This window comes from Helobdella robusta (assembly GCF_000326865.2).
Source record: "Helobdella robusta unplaced genomic scaffold HELROscaffold_2, whole genome shotgun sequence".
Classification (NCBI taxonomy): Eukaryota; Metazoa; Annelida; class Clitellata; order Rhynchobdellida; family Glossiphoniidae; genus Helobdella; species Helobdella robusta.
In genome coordinates this window covers 3,436,170-3,448,820 of record NW_008704083.1, presented here as the reverse complement: position 1 = coordinate 3,448,820, position 12,651 = coordinate 3,436,170, and the positions used below count along the sequence as shown (strand labels likewise).

Sequence of the window (12,651 nt, the reverse complement as noted above, 5' to 3'; positions counted from 1 at the left end):
TGCAGAAGTTGATCCAAAAATTGATGGTGCCACAGATGTTTTTGAACCTGGTGGTCCTGTCACTATTGATGATGATGTAGTTACAGCACCAAATACTTTTAAACCATCTAAATCAAGAAACAGAGCCGTCAACAGCAAATACAATAAAAAATATGCAAAACATACTGACCATTTGCAGAAGTTAATCCAAAAATTGATGGTGCCACAGATGTTTTTGAACCTGGTGGTCCTGTCACTATTGATGATGATGTAGTTACAGCACCAAATACTTTTAAACCATCTAAATCAAGAAACAGAGCCGTCAACCGCAAATACAATAAAAAATATGCAAAACATACTGACCATTTGCAGAAGTTGATCCAAAAATTGATGGTGCCACAGATGTTTTTGAACCTGGTGGTCCTGTCACTATTGATGATGATGTAGTTACAGCACCAAATACTTTTAAACCATCTAAATCAAGAAACAGAGCCGTCAACAGCAAATACAATAAAACATATGCAAAACATACTGACCATTTGCAGAAGTTGATCCAAAAATTGACGGTGCCACAGATGTTTTTGAACCTGGTGGTCCTATCACTATTGATGACGATGTAGTTACAGCACCAAATACTTTTAAACCATCTAAATAGAAAATAGAACCCATCAAAAGCAAAGATAATAACAAATACATAAAAAACACACTGACCATTTGCAGAAGTTGATCCAAAAATTGATGGTGCCACAGAACTTTTTAAACTTGGTGGTCCTGTCACTATTGATGACAATGTAGTTAAAGCACCAAATACTTCTAAACCCTCTAAATAAAAAAAAAATAGAGCCGTCAAAAAAATATAATAGAATGTACAAACAAAGCATACTGACCATTGAATGTAAGCGCCTTCCCAAATATTGGATCATTTGACGTTAATTTGGAAGAGCTGCTGCTAAGTGACGTTTGAGGTGCAAACAAGCTGAACGTTGAAGACACATTTGTTGTAAATGAAAACAGATTGGATGTTTTGCTATCTGCAGTTGTCACTTTATTTGTTGAAGTTTGTTGATCAGAAATCAGTCTGGAAGGCGTCAATGAGAAATCAGGCGTTGCTACTGGTGACGAGGATATCTTTGACGACAGTGCTGAAGAAGCACCAATATTAGATGTAGATGGCAACACTGAAACAGAATTCAAGCAATGAGTGGTTTGTGTCTTCAAAAGATAAGATTCTAAAAGCCAAAATTGTATCACAACGTAAAATTTCAAATCAGGATATGATCATAAAACTATAACTTAATTTTTTGTACTTATAAAGAGCATTAATATGAACTAAACGAAAACACAAACGAGTATAACTAACAATAAGATAAATATTTAACAGAAGTGCAGGAAATATAAACATGAGTTTCAATTAGAATGAGCCTTTTTAAATAATCAACCTTATTGTAGAACATTGAAACCTATTGGTGCCAAAACTTAAAACTCTACACACTCAAATTTATCACTAAAACTTTAATTCAACTCAAAATTTGATATAAAAAATAAGATTTAAAAACTTAATTAAATTAATTAATTAAATTCGCTTTTACATCAACAAAAACAATTACTATGGTAATGAAAATTAGAATGAAAAGACTTGGGCAAATTGAGAAATGTAAAGTTTAAAAATGTGACACAATTTTTGAAAACATTTGAACTTTGATTACCGCTTGTTTTATCAATGGTGTCAAAATCAAATTCATCACTATTGCAGCCAACACATCCTGGACATTGAGGTGCTTTCAAATAGTTGAAAAAACTTGGAGGTAACATGAAATTCGTGGAGAGGTTTCTCAAGTCGTTTGATGGCATTTCAGTGTGTGTGATCCGGCAATCATCTATCATTATATTTTGCAGAATAGTAAATAAGCAATAAAATAGTAATGACTCTAAATAGAATTAATTATATTCATCCTTCTTACCATCGGTTTTATCGAAGGATGGTGCATTTTTGCAATTTTTCAATGAATCAATGACCGTTTCAATGCATTGCTTGAAAGATAATGCCACTTCTTCAGTCTTGAATTTGATACAAAACTTTTCATGTGTTACATCCCCATCAGCAAAATCATCAGCATGCCAAACGAATGCTTTGTTGTTTGAATTCGGCATCAGAATCAGTTCCATTTGGGAACTAATCCAATGGTTGCAACATATTTTCAATATTTTCTCACGACGCATAATCAATCTAAACTTTGTTTCACATTTTTTCAAGAGCTTTACCTCTCCGACACCTCTTTCTTTCCATTCATTCTGGCAAAATCTATAAAGCTTAGCTTTTTCAGCAAAGATAACTGTTTCATCTTCTTCGCCTGTTTTAACTTGAAAATTATCAGGCAATGAAACAACTGGTTCAAAGTATATATGATCGTCATCTCCATCAACATTTTTGTATAATTCTCCAGCTTCTGGTGATTGTGGAGATTGCGGACTGGCGCAAATGTTTTTTACATTTTTGCTTGCATCATTTTCTTCAGTTTTCTTAGAAACAACTCCACCAAAACTAAATGTGGGAGTTCCAAAACTAAAATTACTTGTACTAATATTTGGTTTAGCAGAAGCTTCAAAATTAGTTTCGACTTTTGAAAAGCTTGAAATTTTATCAAAATGTGATGATTTTGGTTGGTCGTCATTTTTGTCAAAGGTATAAATTAGTTTTGTAGAAGTTGGCAAGCTTATAACTCTTGTTGGTTGTACAGCAGAAATCTGTGATTCATTGTCTGACGTTTCTTTAATTTTTCCAGAAGCATTAAAAGCCATTGTATTGAAAAGAATGGTAGACGTAGATGCAACAGATGTGGTAGTGATTATATTATCACTTTTTGCACATTCCTTTGTCCCAAAACCAGAAAAATTAATGTTGAATCCTGTTGGAACAGCAAAACCACCACCATCAACACTACTACCAAACGAAACAGGGTGACTTTTATTTTCAAATCCTGAATTGAAACCTGAAGACACAAGCATATTGCCAAAAGTAAACCCACCTTGAGGACCTAATTTGACTGCTGGACGGTTTGAACCTGAACTATTTTCACTTGTATTTGACTGAGATGAACCTGAAGATGTTGGATGAGAATTAGGTTTGATGGCTGTACATGACAGACAACTCTTTTCAAGAGGCGGATTTTTAACATAACAAACAGAGCATGACCACTCTCCCTCTTTGGGTTTAAATAGCTCTGATAGCTTCATTTGTGATGAAGAAACAGGGGGTTGTACATTTTTTGGAGCATCTGCATCAGTGCTTTTGCCTTCAGCTTTCGGTTGTTCACAAGCTAAACACTTGAGCGTGTCCTTTGTATTCTTTACATAGCAGCTATTACAAATCCATTCATCATGCGAAAGTTTGAATAAACTTGATAAAGGTTTTGTTTCCAAATTTTTTGACTTTTCAGGTGAAAAACTATTGCCTTTGCTATCTTCTTTTTTAGTCATCATGCTAAATTCATTCAATCGTTTTTGACAAGAAGTGAAACATTCTTTAAACTTGGTAGCCTGTTCTTTAGTTTTGAATCTAATGCAGAACTTTTCCTCTTTCATTTCTTCATCGGCAAAATCTTTAGCCAACCAACAAAAAGAATTTTCAGATGATTGCAATTCGACAAGATTCATGCCTGGCGTTATATAATGATTAGCGCACACCTTTAGCACCTGTTCTCTGCGCATCAAAACCCTAAATTTATTATTCAGATCATTTGACAACAATTTAATTTCGCCAACTCCTCTTTCTTTCCATTGTTTAGATGCGACATCCATTCTATATAATTTGGCTCTTTCTCCAAACAATTTAGTATCATTCTCTTCTCCTGTCACAACATTTACTATAGGGAGAGACACCAAGGGTTTGAAGTCTCCAACCGGTTCAAATTCTTCTACTGCTTCTTCTTCTATGTCTCTTGTAGATTTGTCAATAAGAGATGCTTTTGAATCTGTATTAATTTCACTTACCTTAACCAGCGGAGTTGGAAGGATAAATGATACAGAGCTGTTACCTGAGGTGGTGGGAATCATAGAAGTTGAAGCAAAAGTAAAATTTTCAAAAATATTTTTAGGAGCAGATTTCTTGATTTCTTGTTGAACTTTTGAACCATCTTTAATATCAATCACAGGTTTAACGACTGGAGTTTTGTTAAATGACAAGCCTCCAAATACTGTAGAAGTGCTTGCAACTAATTTAGAATTCTCAACTGATGTATGAACAGTGGTTTTATTAGTTAGATTAAAAGCAGGTGCTGTGTGAGCTGATATGGGATTGCCAAACGCTAAGTTATTATATAAATTAGTATTTACTGATGTTTTTGCCAAACTTTGGATATTAGATTGAGCTGATGCTGACGTGTTCATATTTAATGAGACAGAAAAGGATGACACATTTTGGCTGACATGTAGTTCGTTAGAAGAGCCACCCGACGAATCTGATTTTAAAAGTTGAGCTAATGAAGAAACGGGACGGTTCGAATTTTGAGAAAATTGGGTGGATGACGGAGGGACATGAGTTATAGAATCAGAAGTTTTAGCTGAAGCATCTAAGTCAACAAACTTCTTCAAGTCATAAAATTGTTTTTGTTGAGAGAAAAACCCGGGTTCAATAGCTTTACACACTTCGGGCAAAATATTTGGTACTTGTTTGAAGCCATTGCTAGAAGAAACTGGTAACGTATTCTCAACCATGTAATCTAATTCTTCATAATGCTGTCTTTGTGGCATTTGGAATGATCCAAGCATTCCAGTTTGAGCATGAATCATTGGATTCAACATTGGCTGGTGATGGGATCCATTAGCTTGATTCATTCCATCTGGCAAATACATTTGATTTAATATCGGTTTACCAGTTTGTATGGAATGTGAAAATATCCCTGGCTGAGGAAAAGAAGATAACGAATGGGGAGGGAGGGGAGGAGGAGGAATCATAGTATTCGGCATTGGAAAAGGCATTGCAGGCATCCATGCATAGCTCTGAGATTCAAGCACCTGAAGTTTTGTTTCTAGTCTGATAACTCGTTCCTATGAAAAATTGTATGAAAAAATAAAATTATGATTTAGCCATACTTTAATGTTAATATTTTATCAATGAATAAAGTTTTGAATAATTAGGTACAAACCAGTAATTTTTGATTGTCTTCAACAACACTCCTGAATCTCTGATCCATAAAATGGGTCAATGTTTCCAATCGAAATTCAAATTTGTCAAGATTGGATTCAGAAATTTTGTTTCCCTGTAAATTGTTCAAACATCTAATTCCATGAGTATAAAATAATAAAGCAATTAATTGTAACTTAAGAACTTTTACACATTAAATAATTTAATATTATCAATTCAGATTTAAACATATCATACCAAATTGGTTTTCTGAGATGTTTTATTAAAGGGCGTACTAGCAACGAATGAAAAATCCTTTTCTGGTGACAAGTTACAATTGGATTTGGTAGATAATATTTTGATATTCTTCTGAGGGCTGCAACTAGCTTTTGAATTCTGAGATAGATTTTTTTCAGTTTCAATGTTCTCAATGCTGTTTTCATTTTCTATGTCAACTGACTCTGAAATCATAAAGTTATAAAAATATAAGACATTTTTTAACACAGAAAAAAATAATATCATATATCTATTGGGATCTTACAAATTTAAAATTGCTGATAATGAGAAATTTTTTAAATCGCGGGACATAATTTAAACAAGAATATAAGCTGATAAATAAAAACATTCATTAACGAATAAATTATAGTAATATTAAGCATTTGAACTGGAGATCCACAAAGAGAATCAAATGAGTGATTCTCAAGTAATTAGTGATATGTTACTGCAAATGAAAAAAAATTATGATTTTCAAATAATCAGTAATATATTACCACAAGATAAAAGTTAAAAATTTACCTTCATATCTACGAAGCTGCTCAAGTTTGGCTTCTATTTCCTTAAGTTCTACAGAAACTTTCATCTCGAAGTTCTGAAGTTTTAATAAATTTAGTTATTATTATTCATCAATCGATCTATTAATGCAATGTTTTAAAATATTAAATTTAATTATTTAAATTTATGTACGTGCGTGTACATTATATATATATATATATGTGGGTGTGTGTATATATATATTGTTATATAGTGCTTTTAATTTTTCTGATGCTGTCCTTTAGTGGTTTAAATTGTATTTGGTGGGTCAAACGCAGCAGATTTTGTTGACGGGAGACATCTCTAAAATTACTCAAGGCTCAGTCCTTACGTTCTATATTGTCTTTTATTATATATGTCAGAGGTTCTTGAAAAGATCCAGTCGTATGGGTTTTTATCTCATGTCTTTGCCGATGACATTCAGATAATTGTTGCCAATAAACCAGAACTGATTCAGGCAGAATTGGATAAGTTTGTTGATTGTCTATCAAAGATTAATTTATGGATTCTGAGCAGTGGTTTGCGGCAAAAATTCTCAACAACAACACACGTTTAGACGACATTTTCCCCGAGATCGGGGGTTGCCGTTTGGCTACCTATGATGAAACCGAAATACACCTCGACACCATTCACATCTGTCACTCGCCTCATTATCCCGCAACCCGCTTTCACTCTGTCCTTCTCCACCTGCTCTCTCCATCCCAATCGCGGACGACCCCTTCCTATCACTCCTTCAACCTCGAACTCCAACCCTCGCCTAATCCCGACCCTTTCATCCCTTCTCAACACATGTCCATACCACCGCAATCTCGACCTCCTTATCAATGTCACAATGTCCTCATTCAGTCCCATCATCGACATCAGCTCTGTACCACTCCTCCTATCCTTCAATTTAACCCCACACATCATCCTCACCATAGCTCTTTCAGCCCTCTGCAGTACACTTTCCTCCTCTCTTCTCAACACCCAAGTTTCACAACCATATACCATCGCTGCTCTCACACATGCTTTATATACCCTCCCTTTCATCTTCATTGACCATTTCTTTCCACACATTACTCCACCCAGTTCCCTAAATTTCCTCCATCCCACACGAACTCTAGCCGTAACAGCGCTCAAACATCCTCCATCCGCGTTCAGCTTAACCCCTAAATAAACAAAGCTTTCCACTCTTTCAATACCACCACTCAACCCCGTCCTTGAGTCCGTCCTATTATATTAATCACACCATGAACACACTTCTTACATTTGAACGTGCCTTCCACTTTTTTCAGTGCCCCCCTCACTACATCTTAGGCACCCACTTCTGACATCCTATACACAATACCGAGTTAGCCTTCACTCTCCTGTCACATACCCCACAGGGGTCTATTTTACTTATCACTCGCTCCTCACCTTACCCACTCACCATTACCTTCGTTTTACCAATATTAACTTTTAACACTTTCTATCTGTCAAATTTTAACAGCAATTCTTCCATGCTATCAGCCATCAAGACTAAATCATCTGCATACAAAATCTCAAATAACAACCCATCCATTATGTTTCCACACACAACATCCATCACAATTGCAAACAAAAACGGTGATAACACTGATCTTTGATGCACTCCTACCCTAACACTAAAAGCGTCCGACATTCCCCTTCCGACCCTCACCTTTGTCTTCGCCCCTTCATACAGCTGCATCACAGCTTTAACAAGTCTCTCATTCACTCCTTTCTAAGTCAACGCCCATTCAATGACCTTCCTCTGTGGTACTCGATCAAAAGCCTTTTCTAGATCCACAAAACACATGTACAATTTTCGTTTCTTCTTTCTATAATTCTCACTATCGAAAACAAATGCAATCATTCTGAAAAATAGTCCCATAAAATTTATTCAAAAAGCTATCGATCTTGGCCTAAAAATTATCATAGAGGCATCACATCAAAGTGCTTGCATCAAATCAGAAAGCTCAGGTCATTGGATATCATTCCAATACAGACATTGTCTTATGCGTTTGTGCACTCCAGACTCGATTTACTGCAACAGTCTGTTTAATGAACTACCTGATAGGTCTGATGCAGTGTTACAATCTATAGAACTTGGATAATGATGAGTACAAGTGAAATCACAAAACACGTCGATCTACCACACATTAGTGAACTACTGATATTTGTGCCAATAATGGAAAATATAATTTTCCAACTGATTGCAAGTGAACAAACCTCATCTACCACCACATCACTTTCATCCTTTTCAAAGCAGGCAACTGCATCATTAAGAGCATGTTTGGCCTTAGTCAACAAATTGATTTTTGTATAAAGCCAGTCTTCAGCCATTGTGTCATCCAATGATGCGTTATTTTCAATATCATATCCCGACATTTCCTTGTAAGCCTAAAAATGTATGTTCATTGTAAACAGTTAAGTAAAATGCAGACTGACAAAAATAGATCATAATTTTCCTGACATAAACCGTCATTGTGTAAAATAATTATATAAATATAAAATGGAAAGCCAAAAAAGTTAGCTAATTTATTTATTGTATTGATCTAAACAAAAAAAATTCTCAATTAGAATTATCTATTTGCATTTAAAAACCCAATATTTCTACATTTGAACTTTATAAGCTACAAAGTTTTTATGTCTTGACTATGACTATGTACAATGGTTACAGCAAGAAATGGAGCAACAACGAAAGACAGTCAGATAGTGGGAATTACTAGGTCACTTAACAATCGCTGTACAAACTATTCTAATAAGTTAATAACCATCAAATCAAAACAGACCTGAGCCAATTCATAAAAAGCTTTAGAATTTTTAATTCTGCTCAAGATTTTGACAGTTCCCTCTAAATCACCATTGCTCTTTAGTTGCAAAGCTTGAAAGAATCTGCCTTCATCCAGGTACTTCTTGAGAACAATGTCTGAAGAAAACGTATTAACACGTCTGCTTTGAAACAAAGCATTCCGAATTGGAACAACTGACTGTTTGCTGAATATGTTAGAAAAACATGAATCACGAAATGAAAGAATATGCTGCCAAAAATTATTTAATGTACATTAAAAAACAGTTAAAAAATGTTCAAAACATTGAATCCAAGAAATCTGACTAAAAATGGTTAACATGTTCATTCTAATAATAATAATAATAATAATAATTCGAGTTTAACAACATACTTCAGAAGCCTTTCAATCATATGAATAGCTTTTTTCCAAATATATTCTGTTCTTTGCAGAAGTGAGACCACGTCTGATGAATATTCCTGCGAGAAATCTTGCTGTTCCTTTTCACTAAGCTGAAGATAAATTTCAATGTATACAAACAATTTTCATCACACGTTTATAAATATGATGTAGCAATTTCATTTAACTAAAAATGAAAACATGTAAACGTAAAAATATTGCCAAATTCTCTGGAAAAGTTAAGCAAATACCAAATTAACTTATAATTCACATAATTCAATATTTTCTAAAACCGTTTTTTGGAACAATGTCCGTATTTTTAACTATTAAATTTAGCATATAAACTAAGCTTTATTTGAAGATGTTTATAAAAAAGCTCATGCCTCAAAAATAAAACGAATACGTTGAAAGCAATATCAAGAGATATGCTTCATAGTTGATATTTTTTATTTTATAAACTATTTTTACTTCAAAAATAAAATTAATTTTATTATGAAAGTGTAAAAAATAAATAAAAATGATGCCAAAGTAATACCATGCTCTCAAAACATTTGGCAAGATGTGTGATGAGATGGACATCCATGCCATGGTTGCCAAGCAGTCGAACAACTTGAAGGCCGTGAATGAGTGTTGCCCGACACTGGGCAATATTATCAGAACTGGTCGATCAAAATAATAATTAATTAAATTTATTACTTATTACAAAATCAGGATAAATTGATGCAATTAACACAAGATTATGATATTTCTAGAAACAGATCAATAAAAACAAGAATACAAATCAAAATTTTCAACCACATGAAGTGTACACCCGTAGAGCACTTATAGTTAGACTAAAGATATAACACTTTTGGAAAAAAAGGTTTTTTAAGAAATCTAGTTTGAATAATTATAAATGGTTATAAAATAAGACAATTTGTTTTGCTAATTTTTTGGTATTTTAGAAACCTTTAGAGAAAAAAGATGCATGGTCTACTTTATTTTCAGTTATATTTATTTCATTCACAACATTCACCTTTTTACTTCAAAACACCTGACAAATCTATATGTATTTCAGTAATATCCTCCAACCTACACACAATTTTTTTCCATTACAAATTTCTTAAATTATAGATTTTGCAAACGAAAAATAAAACAAAACAACGCAAAAACATTTTTCAGAAAAATAAAAACCGAAACTAAAAATTTTTGAAACCTGAAACAAGACAAACTATAAACCTAACAAAATTCTTTATTATATGTTTAACACTCATTCAAGTTAGATTACATCTTACGTAAAAAAAATTTGAAAAATATGTACTTTGCTGAAGAGGAAACGTATGCAAACAAAGATGACCACCATTCCATTTGGGCTTCAGTGCATAAGTGGTCATGGAGAGGAGCTGGCAAAAGATACGGTCTGTCTGAATCATGCAGTTGATTCCTTTCGTTCTCAATCAGTGCACTACAACGTACAACTGCTAATAAAAACATCTACAAAAAAGAAAAAAATCACTGCTTTGTTACTTTGTTCAATGCCGTTAATAACAATGATAATTAATAATGATTAGAAAATATTAAAACATCATGTAAACAACAAGTATATTAATGAAAAGGGAATGAAAGGAAGGAGATGATGTTGAATGACATGCAAGTAAAATGCATAATACAGAAATGGAAAAAAGAATGTACACATTTTTAGGGAAATATTCAAAGAAACTGAAATGACTCTTCAGAAGTTGAAAGACAAGCTTGGCAATAAAGTCATTAGAACAAGAATGCAGGCAAAGACATAAAAAGAATGAATGGGCGTGAAGATGTTTGAGCTATGAGCAATAACAATAGAAAGAAAACAGAAAGCTACATATACTTTGTTGTAGTTATAAAGGTAGAAAAAAATGGAGCAGACCGAATTGAGACCTTATTTGTGTTCAATGTGTGTAAGAAATATGAAAGATAGTCTTATACAAGGGAGAATGGAAGATGTGACACATGAAAGTTAATGTACATATCAATGAAGCATAAAACGAAGGGAAGAAAGCATAAAAGTAACAATGAAATCTTAAAAGACACTAACCATTGCATCAAGTTGGCATACAGAATCAGGAGATACAGTATCAATATTTTGGCAAGAGTAAGGTAACTTTGGAAGTACTTTGAATGGATCTACAATAAGAATTTAACCAACATCAATATCAACATTAATAACAACAACAAACAACACACGTTTAGACGACATTTTCCCCGAGATCGGGGGTTGCCGTTTGGCTACCTATGATGAAACAAACCATTGTCACTTCTGTCATCATAAGTAATTTATTTGGCTAATTTTTACGCAGGACGCCCTTCCTTACGCAACCACAGTTATAAGCGGTGGGCCTAGCCTTTGATGATCCAACATCACTCACAAGGCAGTGAGGGTCAGTTTAATGTCATAACCAGGACAACATCAATAGCAATATCAACATTAATAGCAAGTATTTAATCAATTTTGGCAGAAGTTTTTTATTATTTTTTATATAATTGCAAAACTAATTTAGAAGTTTATCAAAATTATCATAACATATGAAAACATATGAATACGAATAAACTTACAGAGAGGCTGAATATCATCTAGATTATTGTAATAATGTAAGCACATCCAAACCAGAATCTGCAAATCCCTTGGATGAGACTCGTGAACAACTAAACAAAAAAAAACTTTTTCAAATAAAAAAACGATTTCAAATTTGGTTGAGATTAAAAAAAACTTGAGTAAGACGAATTTAAATTAAGATTGTTGTACATTAGACAGAAAGATTTGGGTGGCATACTTTTACAGCAGTGATAGTAAATCTAAAGAGGATGTGTTGTGTTGCAACGTGGTGATAAATAATAATAAAAATCTGAAGAACATGATGAGTGCATGCTAATAAAGATGATATTGCAATGAGTTTGTTGAATGATGTCAGTGAATTAAATAGTAAAAAGCCTTCTTTCTTACCTGACAAGAAAGATTTAAAAACATGAGGCACTTAAGACTTTTAGAGAGGAAATATTATCGGGACAAGACAGTGTAAAGCAATAGATGTGAATAAATTGCAAGTTAATATTTTATTTGTTAAAAAAATCACAAGGTAGCTTAGTTTTAGAAGACAAAAAAGAAAGAAAAATTCAAAATGCAGATAAAAATATTATAAAAAAATAAATCCAACCTTCATCCCAAATTAACAATTCATCTTTGCTTGAAATAATAAGCTTATTCTTGATGTCAAACAAAGTTGATAGATTCAAATAAGATTTCATTTCAGCACCAATCAGTTTAACTTGGCCGTACAACACTTGACATAATCTCTTTTTACCCTTTGAAACAAATATTTGATGTTGGAATGTTCAAAAATTTTTAATCCTGCATTTGTAAATTGTAAACACAGTCAAATAAGCATAAGAAATGAATCCAGGATAAAAGATGACAAACCAAAAAAAGAAAGGTTAATTAACTTGAATTATTTTGAACAAATGGCAGCTCATAAAGATACAAATTTTTATCTAAAAGAGTTTGTCTAAAAATAATTTCAAGTTGTGTGTTATTTAATGCACAAACATACCTTTTAT

General features: G+C 33.2%; 2 protein-coding genes across 2 annotated transcripts; both read right to left on the bottom strand.

Moving 5' to 3' along the window:
- Positions 1-1,998: 1,998 nt before the first annotated feature.
- Positions 1,999-2,394, bottom strand: HELRODRAFT_144824 (hypothetical protein; the record flags this gene model as incomplete). Its single annotated transcript, XM_009017251.1, has 1 exon — positions 1,999-2,394. A coding segment is annotated over one exon (396 nt), but the record flags the coding sequence as incomplete, so codon positions are not given.
- Positions 2,395-3,444: 1,050 nt separating this feature from the next.
- Positions 3,445-4,032, bottom strand: HELRODRAFT_64996 (hypothetical protein; the record flags this gene model as incomplete). Its single annotated transcript, XM_009017250.1, has 1 exon — positions 3,445-4,032. A coding segment is annotated over one exon (588 nt), but the record flags the coding sequence as incomplete, so codon positions are not given.
- Positions 4,033-12,651: the final 8,619 nt, after the last annotated feature.